The sequence below is a fragment of the Heteronotia binoei genome, chromosome 21 (assembly GCF_032191835.1).
Source record: "Heteronotia binoei isolate CCM8104 ecotype False Entrance Well chromosome 21, APGP_CSIRO_Hbin_v1, whole genome shotgun sequence".
Taxonomy (NCBI): domain Eukaryota; kingdom Metazoa; phylum Chordata; class Lepidosauria; order Squamata; family Gekkonidae; genus Heteronotia; species Heteronotia binoei.
The window spans coordinates 38,609,763-38,630,909 of record NC_083243.1 but is presented as its reverse complement, the minus strand read 5'-3'; the positions used below and the strand labels follow the sequence as shown (position 1 = coordinate 38,630,909).

The 21,147-nt window shown below is 41.5% G+C and overlaps 1 protein-coding gene across 8 annotated transcripts; it reads right to left on the bottom strand.

Annotated features, from left to right (window-relative positions):
• Positions 1-534: 534 nt before the first annotated feature.
• Positions 535-19,460, bottom strand: ATXN3 (ataxin 3). 8 transcript variants are annotated; one of them, XM_060262154.1, is made up of 11 exons: positions 19,383-19,460; positions 14,123-14,287; positions 12,496-12,540; positions 10,816-10,901; positions 10,235-10,301; positions 8,470-8,557; positions 7,290-7,422; positions 5,125-5,300; positions 3,538-3,661; positions 2,191-2,276; positions 535-878 (listed from the first exon to the last, which is right to left on the bottom strand). In XM_060262154.1, exons 1-11 carry the CDS (start codon positions 19,404-19,406, stop codon positions 784-786), a joined length of 1,089 nt encoding a protein of 362 aa, XP_060118137.1. In that variant the 5' UTR covers positions 19,407-19,460; the 3' UTR covers positions 535-783. The 8 variants fall into 8 exon arrangements, 5 of the variants coding, with proteins under 5 accessions (XP_060118137.1, XP_060118139.1, XP_060118138.1 ...); XM_060262156.1 differs by having other exon boundaries at positions 5,134-5,300; XM_060262155.1 differs by having other exon boundaries at positions 12,496-12,537.
• Positions 19,461-21,147: the final 1,687 nt, after the last annotated feature.

Here is a 21,147-nt window from a genome sequence, read left to right as displayed (position 1 = left end):
GTCCAGAATTTAGTGGGAAAAGTATTTTAAACAATTGTAATACCTTCTGAAAAGAAAATCTCTGGCCTTATCATTAGGGCTTAAAAGTAGATGTTAAATAAAATGGCCATATAAGTTTGCAGTCCTTAAAGAGTGCTCAAATGCCCTAAACCAATTAGATCTCGTGCTTTAAAAAGACTTATGTATTACTGCAAATACTGGCAAAAGGAGTTTGAATCATTTCCCCTTTTTAAAAGATCACCCTACTAGTTAATATTGAGAAGTTAGCATGTAACCAAAAGGTAGCAACTGCAAACTGTTTGGAGGTGCCGTGGCAGTCCTTGCAGTGCCTTTTAAGTATATGCACCAGTCTGTGAAGTTAAGTATCACACAACCTCGCTCAGTGCAATCCTAACACAAGGGCCTCAGGATGATGGGTAAGGAGTTGTGGTATTGGACTGCTCTTGCTCTGGAAAACACACACATCGTACAAATATCTGCAGATACCACAAACTGCTCCCAAGCATCTATTAGTAAGGAAGTTGGTGGGTGAGATTTTATAACAGGAGCCTCTTTGCTCATGTGAGGCAATTTTATTGACTTGATTCAAAGTTATCATATGAGCAAAGTTAAAAACTTTACATCGGTAAGATTTTATTGTTATATGCAGACTGCCTTTTAATTTAGATCCATAACCTCATACCTTTTAGGGCTGTATCCGTGAAATGAACCCTACCATTATACCATCCATACAGGATTAATACAGGATTTAGTGTTTGGGGGTGAGGGGGGGAGGTATTTATGTCATTTCTTTTCTTCTGTATTCAAGCTGTTTCTAACGGTTTCCAATGACATATTCATGGCTGCTTGAAGCATATCTTCTTCACTCATATCACCTCCTAGCAGGAAACAAGACCAATATGTTTTAGTTCTGAAATTCTGCTGCAAAAAGAACACTGGTTGGTTTCATGTATTTGGTTTCATGTCTTTTCATTAGATTTTACTGAATTGTATTAATACTCCCACAAATCCTGATCACTTTATTTTCCAAGCATGCACAGAAGAGGGGGGAAATCAGCACTGCTGTTGGAATAAGAATTGATAGACTCCAACAAGGGGAACGTTTCAAAATCACACTGTAAATTATGGTTTCATACAAAGGATTATCATGCCAGCAATGTGGCTGTTGTGGTTAGAGTGCTGGATAGGAATGGGCGTGGACCGGAAAAATACAGTTTTTATGCCAAAGCATGAACTGAATCCAACAGGTTCATGGCCCTGTGAACCCTGTTCACAAGGATCCTGCTGCTCAGCTGTTTCAGGCTCTCTTGTGCAGTCCCACAAGCGGCTTTAAAAATTCATGAAAGTTTGTGATGGTGGACCTATCATGAACTTTAGTTTGCGAAGCACTAACAGGGCAAATCTGTGGAACTTTGCTTCACAGTTCCGTTCACGCCCACCCCTAGTGCTGGGTGGGATCAGAATCCCAAGTTTGATTCCCACTTTGCCATGCAAGCTCGTTGGAGGACCCTGGGCCTATGGTGCACTCTGCCTCGCAGGGTGGTTGCATGGATAAAAACAGAGAAGGGGAGAACAATGCTGTAAGCTTCTGTATGTCCCCACTGGGGAGAGGTGAGGCATAAATATCTAATATCAATCAGACGAGGTGAAGGAGGAGAAAACAGGCACAAGAATAAAAGGAGTATCAGCAAAGTAGTGGGAATGATGAAAGATGGCTGCAGGATGACAAAAGAATCAAGAATGCCCCATACATGACCAACAAAGCACCATGAAATTAAATAGGCTCCTCAATGGTTGCTATTACTACAGACCCTTTCCTTTTTTGCTACTTAATGTGGACTAAGAGTCTGCAGTCAGAAGCTACTGATGCAGTGGAAGACACACCTTCAGCTACCATATATATTTTATTGCGGCCACAACTAATTGAAAAGAATTACTCTAGACTGCTTCTCAGGGCACACAAGGGCTAGCAGAGTTATAGCAGGAAGCCCACAGGTTGTATCCTAGCGTTATCTCAATTGCTACATGAAGCAGAGAGCCCTATCAACCCAAATCAGAAAGACAGAAGCAGCCTTTCACGAAAGAGACTCTCCAGCTTTTCTAGCAAAAAAAATAAAGAACCAACTGACAGAAGATTGATGGCAAAAAGCAGAACAATATGGACTGTAGCATGAATGATCAAAGTAGTACCTGGATCTGTCCCCAATGCATTTGAACTCGTAGTTGGTACATCATGAAATTCTTGGTTCTGACACTGCTGATGCAACTGCTGCTGTCTGAAAGCATCAACCAGTCAACGTTAGGTTTAAAAAGAGCAGACTGTGTGCTAAAATTAAATTAAATTTGCTGAGTGGGTCATAGGGACTGCATCATTTCAGTATTGGCCCACCTACACTGGCTTCCAGGCATATTCAGGGTACTGGCACCTATATTGTTTGGGACCAACATATATGAAGGACTGTCTACTTCCTTATGAAACTACTGGATGGCTACTATCATTTTCTGAGGCCCTGCTTCTGGCGCAACCACCTCCTGAAATTAGGCAGGCGGCAACACAGAACAGGCTGTTTCAGTTGTGGACTCAAATTCTAGAACTCTTTCCCCCAGAGACACTTGCCTCTCCTAGTTTGATGTAGTGGTTGTGCAAGGACTCTAATCTGGGGGAGCCAGGTTTGATTCCCTACTCCTCCACCAGCACCTGCTGACTGACCTTGGGTCAGTCACAGTTCTTGAAAGAGCTCTCTCAGCCCCACCTACCTCACAGGGTGTCTGTTGTGGGATGAGGAAGGGAAAGAAGATAGTAAGCCTCTCTGAGACTCTGAGTGAAGGGTAGGATATAAATCCAATCTCTCTTCTTCTTCCCCTTCTGTTGCCTTCTGCCAATGGGTAAAGATTTTTTGTTTTGTCTGATGCTGCCTCAGCAATTTCTCCTTCTTGCCCTGTTTTACTTGTGTTGTTTTTTTTGGTGTGTTTGGTATTGATAGTTTTAGTGCATTTTTATTATGTATGTTTTAAAATCTGTTAGCTGTCTCAGGGGTCCTGATCAGGACTAAAAGACAGGGTATAAGTATTGTAAAACAATTTTTACAGGAAGATCTGCTTTTCCCTCATTAGGAATATCTTATCCACTCCCCCCCACAACACACACACCAGTTTTCTTTCCACATAGTCTTAATTCTGCTTTTTGCTGTTCAACATTAGAGAAGGACAAGTGGGAGACCTGCAAAGTGGGGGGCTCATTAACTCTCTCCACTTGCTTTTCCTCTGCCCTAGCAGCACTTGCACCCCCTTCAGCTTCCCCTTCCCTCCCACATGCCTGTTTACATCTTTGTTCCCCCACTTCAGCCTCCCTCAGCACTCCTCCACCTTGTATAAACAACTGTCTGCAAAAGACTACTACAGTGCAATCCTCAGCAGAGTTACACCTCTCTAAGTCTACTTAAGTTAAGGACCTTAGAAGGGTGCAATTCCACTTAGGAGTACCCTGCTAGACATACAATATGGTATGCACAAATTCCAACATATGCACGTCATTACTTTTCAAAATAGACTTGTCTTCTCCTTCGCAGCTCTTCTGAGGTAAGGGATTCAGACTGATTTGTTGCAGCAGAGTGTGGCGCATTAGGGGTGCAAGAATCTGACAAGCCACTCCACTGGCTGCCTAAAATTAAAGCACATGCATACATGTCATTACTGTGAGAGACCAAGTTTTCGTAAGGATAACAAATGGTTCTTGATCAGGTGTGATCAGCTCTAGATCACTGAAGTGGATGAATGGTGGGCCATTAATAAAACTGCTCAGTTCTCCTTCAACATCCTCTCTCACTTAGGACACAGCCACATGGTTCTTCTTTTGAACGATGAAACTGATGGTCCTGTGCATCTTTGTGTCAGAAAGCAAGAAGCACCCTCCACCATGCCTAGATTCAGGTTAACTGAGGCTCTCCTCTCCAGCAGTTGTTGATGAGGCCATCAGAAAGAGGGCATGAACCTGCCTGAGAAGGGACAACAGTGAGAGGGCTTCTAGTGTCCTGGCACCACTGGTAGACCTCCTGATGGCACCTGGGGTTTTTTTGACCACTGTGTGACACAAAGTGTTGGAATGGATGGGCCACTCGCCTGATCCAACATGGCTTCTCTTATGTTCTTACTCTAGCTGAGGACCCTGTCCCTGAGGAATATTTTATACTAAACTGGGATATTTTGTATGGGCTGCCAATTACTGTGAGCCACTTTGGGGACTGGTCTTTGGCTGAAAAGTAGTACAAAAATTAACAAAACACCCACAGCACACATACATAGTGCTTCAGGTCATGCTGTTCCCCTGGCAGTCCTTATGAAGAATGCAGATCCAACATGTTGCATCTAGCTTGAATAGGTGGTTTCTCACTCTCAAGCATAGGGGTACGGGAAGAGGCCATTTGTCCAGTCCACAGAAAACTCCACGACCATATGCTGCAGTGCCCAAGTGGAAACATGGAAAAGGTGTTGCAGAGACATGCCCATACAGTGGCACAAAGGTACATGTCACGCTACTACACCCCCTTTGCACTGAACTGCAAGAACAATCCCTCAATCAGGGGTTCTTTTCAGGTATCTCACATGCACACATGAAGCTTCATTAGTCTATAGGTCTCACTCAGTATATCTGGGTCAGCATTGTTTACTCAGACTGGCAGTGGCTTTCCAGAGTCTTAAGCAGAGGTCTTTCACAACATCTACCCACCTGATCCTTTTAGCTGGCCATGCCAGAAACTGAACCTAGGACCTTCTGCACATTCTCTGCCACTGAACCATAGCCCTTACCCCATCCCAGAAGGAACAAAAGACCACAATGGAAACTCCTTAGAAAACAAGCAGGGGAAAATTAAACTGCAGGTTCAAAAAATCCAAATATATAGTTAGCCAGATGAAATGAAGTATCTCACAATACAATCCTATGCAAAGTTAGTCTCAGTTACCCACTGAAATCCAGTGATTTAGATCAGGGTAATTTTCCATAGGTCTGCACTGTATTTGAATGTCTATTCCATAAAAGCTATGGATAACAGAAAGCATAAACAATAGAACTAAACAATAAACAATAGAACTAAAATTATATAAAATTTAAAAGCAGACTTTTACCCTGCATACTTAGCTGAATGGCTCTACGGAGATCAGCTTCTTCATCCTCCATATCAATTTCCTGTCTGCTGAGAGCAAGAGCTTTTTGGAAGTTCTCTTCATCTTCATCTAACATGCCTGTACCATCAAACGGTTGGCTAACATCTAAGGCTTGTTCGAGGTCTGTTTTTTGTACCCTGGAAAGGTAAAAGATACTTTATTTATTGTGTCAAGTTGGAAAAAAACTCAGAGCTTTGCCAAATTTTGAAACTCATGGAATACACTTTTGCACAATCTTTTTATGTTAATTTAATCTCCAGTTTTAAAATACTCAGAAGGCAAGACATTTAAAATACTCAGAAGACATTAGAATTTAGACCATGCAGAAGTCTTGCTTACTCACAGAAGACTGGCTTTGCTCACTAATCACAAGATCCATCAGTGAAGTTCTTCCCCTATTTGCAATGACCTCAACCATCTTTTAATTAAAGACATAACTTAGCTGCCTTCCTTCTGGAAACTGTATTATTCTACAGACGCCTTCCAACCCTAACTGACAAATATGGGAGGAATTTGAATGCAATTTGTGCTCCAAATCAAGAGCTCTAATGAAGCCTTATTACATTACAGCAAATTGGGGGGGGCTACTTCCACAGGAGAGAGTAGACAAAATCTTTTTAGCCTTAGCCTACTGGAGCACATGGGAAAAGAAATTCACATAAGGATACCTTTTTCTACTGGTAAGACTCTACAATACAAACATCAAAATTCAAAACATGAGGTAACTAATATCACTTTCAACAAGAACACACTAAACTTCCATAGCAAGCAAGTTACTTTACCAACTCTACCCAAGAACATAACAATGGTAGAGGCTTGCCTTCATCTCAAGAAGTTTTGGAAGAGCGAGAAGCCCCTTTCCCCAAATTAGATGTTGCTACTCCACTCCCACCAAACAGCCTCGTGCCTTCATACTGACAGTTCAAATTATTCTATAAGACCTAATTGACAGAACTGATATTACCAGATGAGAATAAAGCATCACTGTTATAGAAACCTGTTGCACAGGTAGGAGTAGATTAAAATGCTGCTCTGGCATAGTTCAGTTGAAAAGAATCTTATAGCCCTTAACAAGTAGGAAAAAACAGAAGATTTTAAAAAAGGATCAAACAGAATACTGAAGGACAGGTCTATGGATGATTACCAGCTATGACGATTAAAGGGAACCTCTGTATTCAGAGGCATTAAACCTCTGAAACCCAGTTACAAGAAACAAAAATCAAGAAAAGACCTTGGCCTCTATAGGTTGCTTGAAGGCCCTCCAGGGAGACTGGTTGACCACTGGGTGAAACAGGAAGCTGGACTAGGTAGACCTCTGGTGTGAAACAGCATGGCTATTACATTCTATAGATGTTTCTCAACAAAGGTGTGATGTCAGAAAAAATACTCAGTGGGGTCATGGACAGAGTCTTTGGCATGATCTTGACTTGAAATCCTCACCGCAACTCTATATTCACTTGGTTATCTTTGGCACAACCCCCTTCACCTGGTTGCCTTTGGAAGAACCCCTTTGCTTGAAATCTTTGTTACCGCTATTTTCACTTGGTTTTATGTAATGACAGTCTAAAAATATTAGAGTAATAACCATGTCGAAAAGCAGTTTTTCTGCCACTCTACTGAAACTATTACTGGAAGATGTGTTTACTGTTGGTGTCATATGAGCCTTTCTACAAGCGCCCATGTTTTCGAATATCCTATAGCAATGTGCAACACGCTGTGGGAAAAGTGTATGAAGTTGAGTACCATGTCTTTCTAGTTTACATACAGCACCAGCATAGACAAAAAGAAAGTAAAGATGCACTTCAAATTACTTCTTACTACCAGTGTTTCCTCTAAGCTGAGTTAGTGTGAGCTAGCTTACGGTTTTGTAGCCTCTGACTAACACATTTTTGTCTTAGTTCAGGAAGGTTGACCCCAGAGCAAACTAATTTATGCAGTAGCTCACAACTTTAATGCCAGTAGCTCACGAAGTAGAATTTTTGCTCACAAGACTTCACAGCGCAGCAGGAGTATTGCTTACTACCCTTTCTGTTGCCTCCTACAATACACCCATGCTTACTTTCAGGATTTAAGTACTCACAATCAACATGCAACAGTTATTAAAATACAAGTTTTATTTACCTTACCTCTGATCTTTTGATTGCAGTGCATCTTCCCCAATCAATTTTGGCCTCTGCATCTGCTGTACCCGAATCATTTGCAATAACTGATCGGCCTCACAATCTGGTAAGTCTCCCTTTACAACAAATATAGAATAACCTGAGGAAAAATAAAAGCAAGATTTATGAAACTGTCAATAATAATGCTATGAAGTAAAGAAGGAGGTTGGGGGGTTAGTGCCAATGGGGAAAGAAGAGAGAAAAAAATAGTAATTTAAGTGCCTCTTATGATCTGTGCTGTGACAGGGGCCTAGTGAGTCTGTGAGGCCTGTGTCACAGTAGGGAGAGACAGCCTACAATCCCCAAAATGCTTGGCACAGGTTTCAGCCAATTAGCGTCCAAGTAGGCTCTGAGGAGTGACCAACGCTGAGGAGAGATAAAAGCTCACTCAGGAGACAAATACTGTTCTTTCCTCCTGAGAGGTCAAGCAAGAAGAATGGATCCTGCTTAGGAGGAAGCCCCTCACGCTGAGGGAGACAGTGAGCAGGCTGAGGTCTGGTCACCTAACAGACAAGGGACAGTTAAGTCTAGTCATATTTAGGGACATTATGTTTATTTTCCTTCACCCATGTTACTATATAGTTTTAAAACACCTTATCTGTTCACTTGCTCTTATTGATTTTCCTGTTTAAAATAAACCTTTTTGTTGTCCTTTGTTACTCTGCCTGGTCTACATGCCTATTTTCTTGGCCAAAGCAAGGGAGATTGGAAGGGCTTGGGAGGGTACTCTGGGCCTTCACATGGGACCTAATTCCAGAGTGGTGGCAGCATCAGGTGGCACCCCCGTCTGGGTCATGACGGTGCCATTCACCAGTATTGTGCAATTCTGTCTCCTTTCATTTTATTTGGTTATTTTATAGCTTTGTTCAAGGCTTTTTTTCTGGAAAAAGAAATGCCAGAACTCTCAAGAGGGAAATGAAGGAGAAACATGCGGCTGCCCTTCATGAACTTTTAAACAATTTTAAAGAATTTTGTTTCCACAAAGAGGTTCTGGAACTCTGTTGTGCCACATTCCCCCAGAAAAAAAGCCCTGGCTTTGTTCATAAAATTGAGAAAACAGGCTTCAAGGATGAACAATGGTTGGTTGCCCTTTGAATTCTACTCTACTTTCAAGTAATAGCATTCACTGTCTGAGAGTCAGCCTTACCTTCTTGTTGTAACTGAGCCAGGAAAAGTGCAAGGTAAGTATCAGATATTAGTTCTGGACCCGTCAAAAGAGAGTTCAAGTTGAACCACTGTAATTTAAAAAAAAAATTCAAATCAAGCCAATTAAGCAAGTTAATCAATCATCCAGCTTTGTATCTAGAAAGCCACCCAATTAATGTCCTAGCAACTGCTATGCAAGGCACACATTCATTTTAAGTCCAAATTAACTGATTGTATCCAGAATAATACGCGTATGGGCACAAGGACTTCCATCCATGGAGTGTGACACACACACCCCCCCGCCACCAGCAGCCTGCAACAACCCCTGAAATCCTTTTCATCAGATTTCAGGGGGCTTCTGAGGGCTGCTGCAGGGAAGCAACACTACACGTCATGGAAATATCAGCCTGGATCCAAGCCACTGAAGTGAGCATTGCTTGCTGACTGTCGCCTATGAAATATCTAAGAACAGTAAGGTTGCTAGCCTATCTCAATAAGAATACCCATATAGTATTCAATTGAATAGAAGTGATGGTTGAAACAATCCCCTCCTTGCAAGTAGCTAATAAAAACTCCTCGTTTCTTCCTGGTTCACTTCCAGTGGTGAACTGTGATGGGAGCTTTAGTACTGGGGTGGCGGTGGGGGGGAGAAAGACAGGATCTTAAGTAATATCATGTGTACATGAGAGAGAACTGTAAATGTAGCCAGTTGCTGCTCCTTATTGAGGAGTTTTTGTTGCCATAAACATAAGCTACTTTGAAAACTCAACAATTGCTGCACCAAGGAAATACCCCAGGTGTTTTTCTTCAGCAGACAACTATCACTTCCTTGGGAAAGGTCCCTAATGTGCTGACTAGACCAACCATGGGGAAATCAGCTACAGTACTGTGGATTAACAGTGCAATCTTATGCATACTCCAGTCTATGAACGGGCTTAGTTCCTGGCTATTGTGCATAGGTTTGCACTAGTTAAAAGCTATAATTCCTGTCTGACCACCCACCTTATTTGCATTATTTTACTCAGAGGAATGATTATGAGGGCCAATACAGTGCTCAATGTCATACAAATATAATGATATATTGATTTATATTGTAAAAACAAGAAAAACTGATGGATCACAAGATACCCGGATTCATATTTGCTCTTAATCTTTGAAAGATGTAGCATTTTCAAACTGCCATGATAAACCCCAATCCAGAAGCAAAAATTAATTCTGACATTTCATTGCCCAAATTAAACTAGGAGCTCAAAAGGACCAACCTGTTCACTCTTGAAATCCACCCCGTAGGACATCCCTCATTGAGGAGCACATTTTTAAGTTGTCCAGATTGCATAACTCTTGGGAGATGGGTTCTAGAAACTGGCCCCCTCTCCAGACATTTTGTATGTCAAATCTGCATGTGAGCAGCTATCAATGGTCTGAAACTAGAGTCTCAAGACTTTTAAATATGTAGGGCTGGATCTCACTGATCATTTCCATAGATGGGGAATTGCTATATCTATTATCTCCTGCAACAGACCTCTGAACCCTCCCCTCCTCAAACACTGTTCCCAGGGATTCTATCATCCAGGAACAGCCTTTGAGAAGGCATTTTGATCTATTATGGGAAGCAGAGAAGTCATGCTCCACTGACGGAAATCCTTCAGTGGAAAGTTGACAGGATGCAAACCAGACCCTAACAACCACTGGTCCCAAAGGCAATGTGCTCCTCATTCCCAAGTTTGGTCAAGTTTTAAACAAGGAGAAAAATAAGACAATGTCACCTGTTTTCCTAACTTTCGAACTGTAAACCAGTGTTCCTTATAGTTACAAATAAAAGATCTTTCATTTCTGAAAGAAGAAAAACAAAAAACAAATGATGCACAGAATTAAATCCTAGAGTTCACTTGGAAAGGTTTTTGTTTTGCTATCACTATTGTCACCATTATTTTAAAAGCCATTTTAGTAAACACAGCTATGATTAAATATGGATTTCTGGATCACTTAATCTATTGTGATGGTTTAGAGTATTCCAATAGCGCTCACTGGTAATATATTTATCGCTACGGATGCTTCATAAGTACAGACACAAACGGTGAAGTCATAAAGCAGATATGATGCCACGTACCATTCAAAATCAGCATTCTGTGAGGCCACAGATACTGAGATGTCATGAAGGCTCAGAGGACAAACAGACATGTATGGCCTCAATAGTAAGAAAAAGAAAAGGCTGAGGGGATAAAACCAGAACCTGAACAGTAAATTTTCAAAAGGTACTCTGACGAAAATGATAGGGTTTTTTCTCTCTCTCTCGCATTATTTTGTTTTGCATAATGGAAGCAGGGAGCTAAAAAGAAAGTCTTACATAGGGTCGATCCCGAGCCTCTGATACTCTGGGCTGTTGAAGAGGATTAGTTCTAAACCCCAAACTTTCAAGGCATTGCTTATAACCTGTCAAAAAACAGCACTTTTCATGAGATAAACCAGTCAGTTATAAATTTAAGCAATGCAACCATTTTAGCCACTATTTAAAAAAAAAAAACAGAACAAATACTGTGTTCACAAAACTGGAACTGGGGAAAAAGGACTATAACTTTCATTAACGGGAAACTGATGGGGGTCAGAAAATCAAAACCTTCATGAATCTACATTTAGCAGACCACATATAGAAACACATTTAAGGGTGGATAACAAATACACAAGTTGGCCAAGAAATTCTCAAAAGGCACATGTAACTCCTGAACTGATGTTATAAGCAGCTATACAATGACCATTTTGCCCTCAAAACATCAGCCTTATTCTGAATGTCTGAACTGCAAGCTGATAAGGCAACGAGGAGCTATTTGCTAGATTCTTTCATTTTAGCACAAGACTGTGAGAGTCACCTTTTTCCTAATGTGCCACTGGAGAGAGACACGTACTAATCGAGTCAGGTAATACTTCACAAGACATGTGCTGTAACTAGTGAGGTTTGGTGGGAATTCTAAGGAATTTCTGCACATTTTCAGACAACTAGGATATTACATTTCTAGCATGAAATACAAACTTCTTGGCATACAGTTTAAAGATATAATTCAGCTTCATCTCAGGCAGAAACACTGATGTATGAGCATAAAGCAGTTTATAAGAAAGTGGAACTATATGTTGCATGTCAAAGTTGGCAGTTCTAAGAATTAATCTCAATGCATTCTCAAGCAGAGTTATATTTTACTAAGCCCACAGAAGTCAATAGAAAGGTGCGGGAACTGCACTGTATAGTCATTTACAAATACAGGGCAGCTCTACAGTTTGCTGGTTGTACTCTGGCATTCATCACAGTCAAAGGTGCATTGGTATGTGTATCTAAAGGCTATGGCTATAAATTGGATAAGTTTCCTCTCATTCTTGCAATATCACAAGCCAATTTACAACAGCAACAAGATGTAGTACAATATTTGATTTCCTGAGCAGATATACACACGCTGTCTGCACTTCTGTGTGTTTTCAGTGAGAAAATGTCTACATAACACCAGTGTAACACACAACCAATCTGTTTGCCATATAAAATGTGGTCTTCACTTAAAATTATAATGTTTTGACTTCAGCAGACCAAAAATTTAAATGTAAGGGCTTTAGTCCAATTCCTAGTCTATTCACCAAGGAAAAAACTTAATGCAAATTTCCCTTGCATCAACCCAAACAAAATAGATCCACTGTATTTTCAGTTGTTAAAAAGGAAAACATTCAATGCCCTACGGTTTTGGTCACTTTGAAGAAGAGATGTACGCAAATTCTATTTCTTCAATGTAATTCAATTTCACTGACACTTATACAAACTGTTTGGGGGGCTTAAAACTGTGGGCCACCTAGTTGCTATATTAGTGTTTGTTCTCTGTAAGTTTTTGTAATGCAAAATCTATTCTAAGATGTCTACAGTTACCACAGTTCCTCCTATAATTTGAATGGCTTGTATCAACACCAATTAAAATTCATTACATGTTTACATTTAACTTTACACTTTGCAATGAATTTTTCAACATAATTGAGAATTCAGGGAAATACTTACTTGAATAGAGAAGAAACCACTGTCATCCATATTTCCAGAAGGCTGCTGTTCAACATAGGATGAAAAAACCCCAGTTGATTATCAGTATTGCTAGAAAGGCTTACAAGAAATGAGAAACAGAATGTGACGTCTTCTCTTAACACATTTTACATACTCCAACACACCCTTTTAATGAAATAACGCTTAAAATTGCAAACACACAATATGACTGCCCCGTACTATTTACCCATTGCTAAATCAAGGTTCCTGTTAACTATTCTAAGTGGCTCTCCAGGCAGTCAGGTTGGAGATTGCACAACACCTTCTACCTGATACTTTCAACTGGAGATGCAAGGGATTGAATCTGGGACCTGCATGCAAAGCCAATGAGCCACATTCTCTCCCTTCACTAGATTGTTTTGGGTTGCTGCTGGATTGTTTTCTTTCACTGAGTCACAATAGCATTCCTAGAACTACAAATCCAGTATGTAGCCAAAGGAACAGGTTTGGTAATATTGTTCTCTTAAGGATGATAGAAGGCCTCAAAGCTTCTCCTTTCTCTATTTTGGATGACTATACAGTAGTAATTACCATCAGCAATCCTGTTGATGGAGGAAATGTTAATTATTACATACACAAGCAGCTGATGGAAGAAACACCCTTCCTTCCAAGGAAAGTCATCATCACTACCACCCAAAACCTGGTATGTCCCTTGAACAAGTCTTATGCCTCAAAGCTGATACCAGGAACATTAAAATCAATATAACATGGCAACGTGTGTGTATTTACTTAAATGTTGTGTGTGCTTATTTAAATGTTGGAGAACACACTTCTCAGAGGATGAGATGTTATTACGGATACAAGATTTCCAGGCATTGTGAAGTTAAAATAGCTGCAACAGTTTGTTTTAAAAACAAAATTAGCACTTTTTGTTTTAAAAGCTTATCATTTAAGGGGCTGCTTTTTCCATTTTATTCACTGCATTTCAGATCCCATCTTTCTTCATAGAACCGAAAATTTTGTTTCCAGGTGGTCATCCATTCAAGCACCAAGCAGAGCCAGTTTCATCAAGGTTGCTATATATCATACATAACAAATAGGTAGCTTCATACACTCCTGGCTTGGTTCACAAGCAACAACAAGTCACAGCCTGGTTTACATCAACAAGCCTCAAATTAGTGCGCTCTGTCCTCACTCAGTGCACTCTGATTCCTTCTCTGTTTCGCACTACATCCAAATCAGTTTGCACTTGGCCAAATTAGCTCTAATTTGAACGGTTAGCACAAACCATAGTTCAACAACTTGATGTAACAACAAACTACTGATTGCTTTAAAAAGCTTATCCACAGAAAGGAAGGAACTGCAAATGTGCAGAGGAAAGTGAACTGGCCCACTTAGTGCAAAATGTCTCCATTTTGCAAACACCAGTTCACAGTAAGTAAGACAGAATTCTGTTCCCCCAGCCATCAACTTTTATGCGGCAATTTGCATTCAAAAAATACAAGAGCCAAAAAGGAGACACTTCTTAATAAACTACCCTTACTTTGAGGTACAGCTTTTCTAATTATAAGGTACTATAGATAATTTGTTCAAGGCACATTGCAAGGTTTTGTGTCCAGCAACTTGAATAGCTTTAAAATCCAGTTACCTGCAAAAATGTCCTATATTCTTCACTGGAGAGTCCTCCTTCAGCCATCCTTATCCTCTCTTCTTCATCTAGCTGCTGTGCAATAGAAGACAACTCCACAGGACTAAAATATTCCCCCTGTAGCAAATTATTCAGGCAGTGCTGGGCACATAGCGAGCCTTCTTGCTGATGAACAAAAAATAAAACACACACAAAAACCCAAAACAGCAATTAGTGTTTAGAGATTACAGTTTCATTGTTCAAAGACCAAATCTGTAAACCAGATAAATACTAATATTCCTTTCAAGTATATTGGTTCTGTGTTATTGCCCAGACTTGAGAAAGATTTTCTGACACTAAAATGGACATACTTCGAACACTCCCTTCCTGATTCCTTCAAGAACTCAATTTTCTCTTACTGAAACATTTAACATTCAAACATTTCTCAAGGCTGTGAAATACACACATCGTACAAAGGTTCCAACAAGTTCAACAAACCACAGCAGAACTCCACACCCATGCTCTGCATCCAAATACCTGTCCAAATAATCTCTTCAGTTGCATTCTGGACTATCAATACTTCCTGGGGAGAAGGAGAGTTTTACTGATACTGTGGACCATAAGAAAATAAGTGGGTTCTAGATCAGATCAAACCTGAACTCCCCATAGAAGCTAAAATGATGAAACTGAGGCTATCTTATTTTGGTCACATTATGAGAAGACAAGAGTCACTGGAAAAGCTAGGAAAAGAGGAAGAACCAACACAGATTGACTCAACAAAGAAAGCCTTGCTCCAGCTTGTAAGACCTGAGCAAGGCTTTAACAATAGGACATTTTGAAGGACATTAATTTAAAGGGGGTCACCAAAAGCAGGAAGCAACTTGATGGCACTAAACACACACAGAGCCTTCATCAATTTGAAAAAAATTACCACTAGGTACAGATGCAGATGAACTGGACAGGAAGACTTGACTGCTTGCGAGAGTCTCTCTCCTACTCAGTGATGACTGCTTAATGACAGAAAAATACTATCTACGGACAAGCAATCTGAACACTGACCATTATTCTTCTTGGCAAAAATCAGTTAAATTTCCCACTAATAGGTGCTACTTGCCACAGTATGGAAGTACCTGGTTTCGCTCACATTTTAAACATGCACACATTTATATTCATTGGAAACAGCAACAAAGCCTTTCACAGAACTGTCATTTTATTCTGTCCTGTTGTCAGCTGCTCCAAAACACACAGAAATGGTTCCATCTCTTCCCCCTACCCCCACTCCACACTAAGTGTAATCAGGACCTCTGCCTTTAAGAGACATCCTCACCTGCTCCTCAGCTATCCATTCCCACCGCAGAAGGCAACACACAACCAAAAAGGAGAAGCAGGTAAGGCACAAAATAAAGACTCCTGGTACTATACATATTAGTGAGAAAGAGATTAAAGTAGGGGCGTCAAACATGAGGCCCGGGGGCCAAATGAGACCCCCGGAAGGCTCCTATCAGGCCCCTGGGCAACTGGCTCTTGTCTGCTTCCTTCTCCCTCTCGCTGCCTTCTTCATCTCAACTTGCTTTGCAAGGCTTGCTCAATCGCACCGCAGCTACAGAGCAAAACCTCAATTTTCTCCATTGGTTGAGTTTCCTCCCCCTCCTGGTCCCCTAGGGAGGGAGGGAAAGAGCCAGCACTTCCTTTGCCCAGTTCCCTAGATCCCCTGGGGGAAATACAAAGAAAGCACCCTTAAGACCAACAAGTGCTAATGTTTTAAGCATGTTTTATTTTAAGTTTCTTTTTAAAAATCTTTAGTTGTGTTTGCCTGTTTATATCTCTGTTACCTAATCTTAAATAGATACACACATGGCCTAGCCCGGCATGGCCTGACAAGCTCTCATTTATGTCAGATCCAGCCCTCAAGAGTTTGACACCTCTGGTTTAAAATATTCCTTTGTTCATAGTTTGCCTGGGAGAAAGTGACTCGGGGGCATACAATAAGATTGAGCCCCTGGACATGGGAGGGAACTGCATTAAAGGAGAGAAGAGAATTGTCCACTGACTACCTCTATGGTAAGTTCAGCATGAAACAGCAGAGCATTTTCTAACAATTCTTAACAAAATGTTTCTACACAAAATACACAGGGGTGCTTTGCATCCAGCTACAATGGACATTTCATGATGCTACATTACAACTCCTGCCTTGTACTTCTGGGTATATTTTTCCAAGTCTCAGGCACTCATAGGAATATGGTGTGGATAGTGTATTGGCAGAAAGGATGTGTGTAGGAAGATGCTGGGCTGTGACATCTAATTACAATTGTGTCATTACACAATCACAAGTAGTCCAATTTAAAAGTTTCTCTAGTCCTGTGTTTTCTTGCATTAGAAAGTATAATACAGTTCTGGATGTAAAGTTATTGAAAATATTTATAGACTTTTATTTAAAAAGTTTTTTTTCAACAGAAAGCAGAGCTCTAACAATATTTTTAAAACCCTCAAGAGTCTAGAAATATATATTACTTCTGTATCATGTCCTCCCTCCACCGGAACTCAGACCCCCAGGTCTCTCATGCACTGTCTTATAAAAGTTCACATAAACTTAAGCTTTACTACAGCACCTACAACTAGATCACCTTGACCTGGGTGGTCCAGGCAAGCCTGATCTCCTCAGATCTCAAAAGCTATGCACGGTTGACCCTGGTTAGTACTTGGATGGGAGACCACCGAGGAAGTCCAGGGTTGCTAAGCAGAGGCATGCAATGGCAAACCACCTCTGAATGTCTCTTCCCCACAAACCCCTATGAGGGTTGCTATAAGCTGTCTGCGACTTGACAGTGCTCTATTTGATGGCACTAAACATACACAACTAGATCCCTGAGCAGAAAAAAAGCAAGAAGGGCAGAACAGGAAAAACCCATTATGAGTCAGTGTAGTATCCAACAAGGAGCTGTGATACCTGGATTCAAATCCCCACTCTGCTACAAAACTCACTAGTTGACTATGTGCCAGTCTCTCTTGCTCAGCCTAGCTAAGCTCTCAGAGCTGTTGTGAAGAGCAAAACTGCAGTTAATTGTTCAGCTCAGGAGATGACTTATTAGGGATAAAGCTTTTCCTGCACTGGTTGTCTTGTTCCCTTAAACAGAAATATTTGCATGCAGTGTTCTTGTTTTCTTTTTCCATCAGCAACCCCAGCCCAACCGTGTATTTCTTATTAGGAAGCTTTGTGGTTAGATTAAAATGCTATGTTTTATAATCTGTTTACTGATTTGACAATGCTTTTTAAAAAAAAAAAAAAAAACTTGTGATCCACTTTTGAGTCTCAGGCTAAGAAAGGCAGACTATAAATGAAAATAAATAAATGGGGAGGAAAGAACAATGTACATCATCCTGACTTCCTTCGAGGATAAGATAAAAATGTAGTGACCCCACAATGTGCTTTCCACTCATGCTGTAGATCCAAACTACTATTTACTATAATGTCATTATAATGTAGATCTCTTAAAGCCTAAGCAGGGAGCTGATTTATGGTTCTATTCATGGAGCTTCAAGGGTGGAAGAAGGGCTACTAGGAATAACCTAGTCTGACACTCGCTCAGATCCAATACTACTCACAGTAAGCCTGTGTGGGTCATGGGTACTATACCCCATTAAGGAATCTTCACTTAAAAATTTTTCTCAAATCTGACATTCAAAATCTGGCCTTGGTATGACAATTCAATCTTATTTGTCTCAGAGGACTGTTCATAACCAAGTCTTCTACACATGTTCCGTGATCAAGGGCAGGATACAAACTTGAAAAACAGGACAGGAGTGACCAAATTTTAAAATAGTGTGTTTAAGAATGCAGTGCTGGCACCTCAAGGACAAACATAGGGATACTTCACCACAGCGGTCACACAGACAAAACCCACTTAAAATAAACCTGTGAGCAACAACCGGTGCAGCTGTATTATATCCAATGCCGACATTAAACAAAACAATGTAGGATGCACATATGCACATTTTTATAATAAGTTAGAAAGCCAACAACATTAATAGGGCAGGAGAAATAATTTAGTGGTTGGCATGCAAACAAGTTGATTCATAAGGGACAAAGATCCATACATTTTAGGGAACTGTAGTATCTGATGAGATATTAAGTATTTGGCATCTGAAGAATATCCATCTTAAACTACATGCAACAAAGTCTCAGTTCCCACTTCCTTCATTTGTAATTCACTGCTTACTGAAGCCCCCACCTTACTAGAAGAAAGGGGGGGCGGTGTTTCCTTGCACCAGTCAAATTTAATGTGTGCACTGTGTCAATGAAGAAATACCTATTAAATTATCTTGAGAATGCTACTACAAGCAAAGAAGAAGACCACCTCAGATTTATACCCCGCCCTTCTCTCTGAATCAGAGTCTCAGAGCGGCTTACAATCTCCTTTATCTCCTTCCCACACAACAGACACCCTATGAGGTAGATATGGCTGAGAAAGCTCTCACAGCAGCTGCCCTTTCAAGGACAAGCTCTGCCAGAGCTATGGCTGACCCAAGGCCATTCCAGCAGGTGCAAGTGGAGGAGTGGGGAATCAAACCCGGTTCTCCCAGGTAAGAGTCCACGCACTTAACCACGACACCAAACTGGTGTAAAATATTATTGTCATAAATCACATTGGCATATAATGTTTTCCCCTCCATAAAGGTACCACTTCACTTCCCACAAGCAACATCCCTTGGGTGGCTTCCTTCACCAATGTACATATCTGAATTTGGAAGAAGAATTAGGAACGTAGGAGCCACCTCCTGAATCAGACGGGCCACTGAGGCCAGCCTCCGGCCTCCAACGGTGACTACCCAGGTGCTTTCAGGAAGCCCACAAGGAAGACATGAAGCCAACAGTCCTTGGCCACAACACCGGGTAATTCCAGGTTTACAGTCCCCGTACATGGAGGTTCCCTATTTAGCAACGGCAGCCAATAGTCACCGTCAACCCAGAGTCGATCCTACTCCCAATGGCCACCTCAACATCGATTAGCGGGGAGCTGCACAACTCAGTGTTGTGCCGCGAGGAAAACTTACTACTTCCCCTTTACTACTCTGCCTTCTTCACTACTCCTCATCTGAGCTGACAGAGGAAGCAGCAGACAGCGAAACGCCCAGCCCTCTCTTCCTGGTCTCCTTCCCCCCGTCCCCTCCACTTCCCGCGCCTCGCAGTCGCAGCCAGGCCATGCTTAGACAGCTTGGCTTCACCGCCACACGCCCCCCCTCCCTCCCCACTACAGTGGTAGCCTCCAAGGCGCTCACTTACCCTCTCGTGGAAGATGGACTCCATGTTTATTTGTCTCCCACCGACACCAGCCTCCACGCCACATGACCGCGACTTCGCCAATCAAACTCTCTCGGCTTCATGACCCGCCGGAGCCAATCACCGCGGCTACCGCTTTGCCGTGTGACGCTTCGTACCCCCTCCCCTTCTGTGAGCTCAACAAACGACACGCCTAGAGATAAAAAAAGTTCTTCATGCGACCTTTACCTCCGGTTTCCGTTCGAGGTCTTCATTTTCGCCTTCTCTTCTCCTCCGCACCGCTACACCACTGTATTTCCCTGCGAGGCGAAAGCACCAGAGCAGGAGTGGCCAAACTGTGGCTCCGGAGCTACATGTGGCTCTTTCACACATATAGTGTGGCTCTCCAAGCCATCACTGCCCTGTTGGCCGGCTTGGAGAAGGAATTTGACTCTTTAAATCACTTCTCCAAACCAAGCCACCCAGTGGCTGGGAGAATACATTTAAAATTAAAGTTGCTTTCTTTCCACCTCTCCACCTTCCATCTATTTTCTTTCCTTCCTTCCTTCCGGCTCTCAAACATCTGACATTTATTCTATGTGGCTCTTATGTTAAGGAAGTTTGGCTACCGCTGCACCAGAGAATGCTGTGACTGTTGCATTCCTGTCTGCGAACTGGGGCTGGGTAAAAGTCAGATCTAACTTTTACTTTTCTCCCTGTGAAATAACGTGGCACCTCTCCACACTGGTGTTCCTCCTCCCCCGCCTGTGTGTTCTTTATTTTCAACTTTTGCATGCACAGGAAGGCTTTCTCATATAAAAACAAATTCAGGAGGGTAGCCATGTTGGTCTGAAGCAGAAGAACAAAGCTGAAGGTGCCACTGGTGAATGGACGCAAACTTTCTCAAATAAGTTATACTGCTGCACCAAGATCCAGATGATGGGTAAAAATTCAGCAAGGACATTTTTATCACTGCAGTTCCATCTGTTGAATTTCAGCTTCTTTTTATTCTTAAGAATAAAACAGGAGTCCAAGAGCTTAACCAAGAACATGATCGATCAATTGTTTCCAGCATCGGGCCAGTTTACATACACAACATAAAAGGGGAGAGATCAATTTCAAACAAGACCCAATTAACAAAATGAACAAGTTCACTGATGAGGGATTTGAAAGCACAACAAATATTTCACAAAAACCTGAAAGTAACATTTACTTAGTATTTGTATTTTGAAAAGAGGGATGACAACCTGCATTGTGATTTCAACACGGTGTTTCGCTGTATGAAAAAGAACCCTCTACCTCTCCTTTCTTATGCTTTTTTAATTTATTGTATAAATAAGTACATCACTCACACATTGAGAAGCCTACCAACCGTAATTGACAGCCAGAAGAATGACTAGAGATCCAGCAACACTACAGCCCCCTTGAAATTACCACCAGGCACATCCTTACATCAGCCTGTCACCATAGTGCTAATTAGATGACAGCCTGCCCCCTAGAGTTAGGAGGTCAAGTGCTCAACTACCACCACCAAAACTGGCTCAAGACTATGCAAAAAGTAGCCACTTAGTTTCACGGTAAACTTTGAAATCTTCTCATATATCTATGTATGCCCCCCCCCCCCAATCAAAAGATTGCTTCTTCATCTAGTCCACTTTATATGTCCTGCACTTCAGGATCCTTGGACTCACTGAGTCTCTCCCATTGGTCCAGAGAGCAGCAGTGGGAGGGCATGCCCATCAGTGGGAACCCTCCTGTCAGAAAGGAGCAGCTGGCAATCCTACCCTAA

What these genes read in the sequence shown, in the direction of transcription:
- ATXN3 (XM_060262153.1), bottom strand. Translation starts at nt 19,446, where the DNA reads ATGTGGCGTGGAGGCTGGTGTCGGTGGGAGACAAATAAACATGGAGTC. An exon ending in AATATAGGACATTTTTGCAG is followed by an intron (nt 12,541 to 14,122) that starts GTAACTGGATTT and finishes TATGTTGAACAG; the next exon opens with CAGCCTTCTGGAAATATGGA. An exon ending in TTCGAAAGTTAGGAAAACAG is followed by an intron (nt 8,558 to 10,234) that starts GTGACATTGTCT and finishes TTTAAATTACAG; the next exon opens with TGGTTCAACTTGAACTCTCT.